The sequence below is a fragment of the Oncorhynchus nerka genome, linkage group LG5 (genome assembly GCF_034236695.1).
Source record: "Oncorhynchus nerka isolate Pitt River linkage group LG5, Oner_Uvic_2.0, whole genome shotgun sequence".
Taxonomy (NCBI): Eukaryota; Metazoa; Chordata; class Actinopteri; order Salmoniformes; family Salmonidae; genus Oncorhynchus; species Oncorhynchus nerka.
In genome coordinates this window covers 37,130,873-37,136,872 of record NC_088400.1, presented here as the reverse complement: position 1 = coordinate 37,136,872, position 6,000 = coordinate 37,130,873, and the positions used below count along the sequence as shown (strand labels likewise).

Here is a 6,000-nt window from a genome sequence, read left to right as displayed (position 1 = left end):
ATGTTGCCGTCCAATAATCACATTACTTTCATATCACTGACTAAGCAGAGACGCGGCTGGATTTGGGGTGTGTAGCCTATTACGTCACTCACCAGGCAAGGACAGGGTTATGAAACAGCAGCGTAGTCAGGAATGGATTCCGGCGCATGCCCCCAGTGGTGATGAGTAATCTGCTAAAACCATGCAATCCATCTGCACGATATGTTCTTTGACATTGGTTTTACACCAGTTAAGGGCAGATCAAACCAGTTTCACCGTTTGAAAAATGTGATCAGTAAAGAATCACACTACAAACCTGAAAACAGACTAATATTGTGAGTAATTGTAATACTGGCCTTTGTCCCTTTTTATTTTAATGACATCTTTCAAATTGGGATATAGAAAATGTACAAATCAGTCCAAAGGTGTGGCACTGAAAGGGTGCTAGTCTGAGCTATCTGCTATGACCTCAAATGGATGTCTGCTTAATGACTCACATGGACACAGCATAAACCTGCCTGAATGCCACTGAGCCCCACTACTAAGTGACTCACTAATGCCTCCTAATTCAGTTGTAATGACGCAGAGGTGGAAAGGACATGCTGAAACATTAAAGTTACCAGCCAGAGTTGTAGGTTGATCACCTGTCCAGACCATTTCTGGCATGAAACTGACACAATGGTTAGTGCTATCTGGAATCCTTGGGATGTCCCTACTCTAACCCAGGGGTGTCAAACTCATTCCATAGAGGGCCTAGAGTCTGAGAGTTATATTGTTTTCCTTTCAATTAAAACTGGCAACCAGGTGAGGGGATTTCCTTACTTAATTACAAGGGAGTGAAAACTCAGACACTTGGCCCTCCATGGAATGAGTTTGACACGTGCCCTAACCTAACCATTTTAAACGTCAACTGGCTCGGGATGTCCCAAGGATCCCGAATAGCAAAGACCCTGATGCAAAGGATTACTTCCTAAACGTCCCACGCAGGAGTTAGGAAGATTACAGATACTTCCTACCCTGCTGGGTAAATCACATGTAATCTGAGGCACCGTGAGCTAAATTAAGGGTGTCTGCCATTGAAGAGCATCCTAGACACAATACACCAGAGTTCGTGGCAGGCCTACTTCAGAAGTTGACTGTCTCCTCTACGCTAATGAAGGTATCCCAAGGACAGGGATTATGACCTAATATATTGCAGCCAGCATTGATGTAACAGTGTAGTTGATATAAAAAGGGAAAGGAGCATCTGTACTCTTCTTGAAGACATGAGTTTGGATAGGCACCAATTGGTCTTCACACCTGCTCCTATCACATATCTGGAAGAATCTCAGCCACATGTCTGCACCCACTGATTTCATTTCCTAGTAGTGCTTTATTCCATTCAGGTTTGCCACCATTACAAGTTACCCTGCCATCTTGTCTGAAGGGAAAAGGGAGTTTACAATATGATCCAGTGAATTAACACCGCAGAGAAACAATGTGGATTGGCACCCAAACTCGCAGGTTAAACAATAAAAGTGATAACTTTGAGCAGGGTTGTTATTTTGGTTAACCTACACAGTTATGGTCCAGCATCTCACCAGTTCTGAGTCAGAAGAGGCTTGATGGGAGATAAAGGATGTTTAGAAGCCTGAAGTAATCCACTTCACCAGGTAATCCTAGATTCCTCAGCACCGGATGCCACTTAGCTTACAAATGAGTCAATTGCGTTCAAAGACTCATTTTGATTAGGTAAAAACTTAAGCCACTGACTTGTCATAGAACCCCCTGCAAAATGTTCTTTCAGGTCGCCAGCGTTTGGAGCCTTATCACCCGTTTGTATTGATTACACCGAGCCAGTCCAAGTTCGTCAGCTGACTTTGGCAGGAGTCCAACAACAACCGGCGAGGACAACCCAGAGATTAAGGTTACACCCTCAGGAATAAGACACCAGCTGGCTCTCAAGAGAAACCACACTGAAGGGAAGCCAGGAGAATCACTACACACCATTCAGGGTTACAGACAGGCTACTTCCAGACACAAAGTAAAAAGTTAATTGTAGGTTCATTCAGTAGGTTGCCTTTATTGTTACAGTATTGACTAAAAAAACAAACCATCTGGATGAAACAGGTTGATATTTAAAGATCTGGCTTAGTTACCTTTGTTTTATGGGAATGACATTCTGGTGAGGGGGCAAACAAAACAAACATTGGGCCAATTAAAAAGTGCAGAACCGATTTTCCCAGTACAACTAGCACCGACATACTAGTTGGTCCCTATAAACAAGGTGGAATTTGACCGTCCTTCCAACTGTACAAGATATGTTACAGTTTAAACATCTCACAACATTTATGGTGGACATAAAAACAGTTTAGAGGACCTTCTTCAACTCATCGTACAAAACTAGCACGAAGGCACCACCCATGCCTCGGAGAACGTTGGACCAGGCTCCTTTGAAGAAGGCCTTGCCACCCTCATCCTTCGCAATCTTCTTCCAGCAGTCAATGGTGCCAGTGTACATGATGTCACCTGCAAAACACATGGACAATAGGTCATACCTCTGCCGTAGCTGAATGGTACGCACAAGATGTAGCTCAAAGTTGTGGATAGCGTGACTGAATACACAACATAACAAAACTGACAAGTGCTCAAAAGTTTACAATTACCTCCTTTGCGCCCAGACTGCATCATCATGCGACGACGGACGGTATCAAAGGGGTAGGATGTAAGACCGGCGACTGCAGTCACCGACTGCGCGATGGCCCAGCTGACAAGGATGCTGGCGTTCTTTGGATCTGGCAGCATGCCTACAGAGAAAAACCAAGAAGATTAAAGTAGGCTCTAACATTCTTTGAAACAGACACTTGCAGATCCTCTACTCAAATGATGATGATGATTGAGGCCTGTGCTCAGAGCAGCCCATGGACTCACCCTTGGCTGTGTCATAGACGCCAAAGTAAGAAGCTCTGTAGATGATGATGCCCTGGACAGACACAGAGAAGCCCTGGTACAGGCCCTTCAGACCGTCAGCCTTGTAGATCTTCTTCAAGCAGTCACCCAGGCCATTGAACTCACGCCCAGCACCGGCCTTACCGACATCAGCAGCCAGTCGGGTTCTGGCGAAGTCGAGGGGGTACACAAAACACAGGGAGGTGGCTCCAGCAGCACCGCCAGAGGCCAGGTTACCAGCGAAGTACCTCCAGAACTGTTTCTTGTCCACGCCATCCAGGAAGATTTGCTTGTATTTGTCCTTGAATGCAAAGTTGAGGGCCTGGGTGGGGAAGTATCTGATGACGTTGGCCAAGTTGCCTCTCCAGAATGACAGGAAGCCCTGCTCCTTGGGGATACGGACGACGCAATCCATGATGCCCTTGTACTGCTTGTCAACAGTGATCTGTTTACTAGCATGTTGCACCTGTAATCAAAAAGACAAATCAAAATCCCACTCCTGCTTATACTCTACATTTGCGAAATATAAAACATTTAAAGAGAAAAGGAAACTGTTTAATGTCAAATATGTCAAAAAGGCTTAGCTATATGGGGAGTTCACCACGTTGTGTGCCCTTCAATCATTGCACAATGTTCTTAGCAAAGTTGACAACTACCAACTAAATAAACAAAGACAAGTAGCCAACACCCCTGATGATGCTTCTCATGGTAATAAAACATGGGCAAACAATGTTTTGTCACATGCACCAGAGCCGCAGCTAAATGTCTTTTACAGGGTCACCCCTGGAGCAAATGAGGTTTAAGTGCATTGCTCAAGGGCACGCCAGATCTTTCACCAGCTCGGGTTTTAGAAGAAGCAACTTTCCAATTACTGGTTCAACACTAACCGCTTGGCTACCTGCCACCTCTAGGGCAAGCTCCAATCAAATTCCCTAGGACAACATTGTGGATACCGGTACATGGATAGAAGTTGCTAAAATCAAGAAACTAGTCAGCACCAATCACATCTCGCCTTTCAACATTCACAACGCAGAAGGACCCGCCTCCGCACGAGTTTGGTGCTCGCTAGGCCTCAGTTCACACAGGATGAAGCCTCCGTTTGTTGCGACCTTGGCCATTTCTAGGGCCTAGTAACTACCAGCTGCGCCATATTTGATGACAATGGGCAAGGACACAAATTTGAGTTGTAGGGATGACAATGATCATAAGACGAACACGGTGTCTTTTACGAGTCAACTTAACTTGCATGGTTGCGAAATAGTCCTTAGCAACAAGCAAGCGTCAAGCTAGTTAAGCCAAATACCAAGACACCGGTCTACTACTGAACTGACAGTCTCAAGTGATCTCACCGCACGCGAAGAGGGACCAAAATGGAAAGGTCACTCGCATCTTCGCAACGCACCAATGTCATTAGCCAAGTTAACGTTAGGAGCTCGCTAACTAGTTAACTTACTGTCAAAGTCACTAATAACATTAACGTTTGCTATATTATAACTGACAATTGATACATCTGTTTGATCTAAATGGGTATTGTATTGTATTTCAAAGGAGACAGTGATCTTGAGAGAAACTGCAGAGTCAAGGGATAACATCAGTAGATTACATTTCTGAAAAGCCAGTCAAACTCACCTGAAGAAGCAGCTTGATTCTTTCAATAGGGGCTACAGCTGTTTTGGAGATGGCAGCGGAAATACCACCAGCCAAGAAGTCCTTGCCGAACGAGATGACGGTCTCATTCATTTTCGGTTGTTATCGAGGACGTTGTTACACGGAAACCTTCCCGTTCAACAAAAGGACTGCTGGGGTATACCGGCTCAGTCGAAATGGCCGATCCATTTAGTTGAGAGAGGATTTAATACCACTGTGTTCGCGAGACAAAACGGGAGCTGGAAGGCGGCATGCCATTGGTGCGCTAGTGGATTTAGTAGGCGGAAACCTATTTTAAGGATTGTACCCTCGCCTGAAAGATGAGAGATTTGTCCGGTCTTCGTGAATTTGAATTAAACTGCGTTGTTGGCCTCTGCTCCAAAGTATTTCAAAATAAACATTTAAATCATATCATTCATGAAATTTTGGCCTATAATAATACACGTGATAAAAGTTATATCCAAAGTTTAAAATATTACTTTTTATTTTCATGTCATTCAATAGGTTCTAGGTGCAGTACGCCTATATGGTTGATGGGGAGTGAATAACACTCATCAAACCTTGCTTATGCCTTACCAACTTTAGGTTGAGTTCTGGTCCCAAGGTCATGTGAAAAGTATGGCAGCTTGGAGCAGCTGAACCTCCTGTCTACTACTCTGTGTTAATCATCAGCTGTGAGAGCCAGAGGACACTTAGATACAGGGGAAAAGGTCATCCCATTCACTACCAGGTTAAAATGTCCTTGACTCTGCAGTTCCTTAAAATTCCTTTTAGATAAAATGTCATGGTCAAGCAGATCTGATATGTTATATTATGACATTGACACAACTTATCTTACAGTCATACAAAGTGACAATGATAGTCAGTCCTGTGATCAAACGTCCTTGTGACAAAAAAAAGCATCAGCTCCTCAAATATCCATTACATCTTTTGGGAAAATGAAATGCTGCTGTCTACAGGCTTACTGTAATAAGGTGGTGGGGTCAGCTCGCACTGGGGGAACAGTAGCTGATCAGGTTAGTCACCTGACTAGGGTATTCTCTGTAGGGTGCACCGCTTAGAGCCTTTGAGATAGAAATCCTGAAGGAGAGAACCACATGTGTATACCCATTCTGTAATCAACATTTCCATCAGAGACATTCTTCTGAATGTAGTGTCCTGCCAAATAAGATACTGAGGGAGATATTGCTCCATTAATTTCCTTTGTATAAGTGTAATGGATGTGAAACGGCTAGCTAGTTAGCGGTGGTGCGCGCTAAATAGCGTTTCAATCGGTGACGTCACTTCGTCTTGCTCTGCAAGGGCTGCAGCTTTTGTGGAGCGATGGGTAACGATGCTTCGTGGGTGACTGTTGTTGATGTGTGCAGAGGGTCCCTGGTTCGCGCCCGGGTATGGGCGAGGGGACGATCTAAAGTTATACTGTTACATAAGTACAAATGGAATTTG

The 6,000-nt window shown here is 44.4% G+C and overlaps 1 protein-coding gene across 1 annotated transcript; it reads right to left on the bottom strand.

The window, feature by feature from the left end:
- Positions 1–2,014: 2,014 nt before the first annotated feature.
- LOC115129427 (ADP/ATP translocase 2-like) lies at positions 2,015–4,742 on the bottom strand. Its single transcript, XM_029659756.2, has 4 exons — positions 4,537–4,742; positions 2,890–3,373; positions 2,625–2,765; positions 2,015–2,487 (listed from the first exon to the last, which is right to left on the bottom strand). The coding sequence occupies exons 1-4, from the start codon at positions 4,645–4,647 to the stop codon at positions 2,330–2,332; spliced, it is 894 nt and encodes a 297-aa protein (XP_029515616.1). The 5' UTR covers positions 4,648–4,742; the 3' UTR covers positions 2,015–2,329.
- Between the last annotated feature and the right edge of the window lie 1,258 nt (positions 4,743–6,000).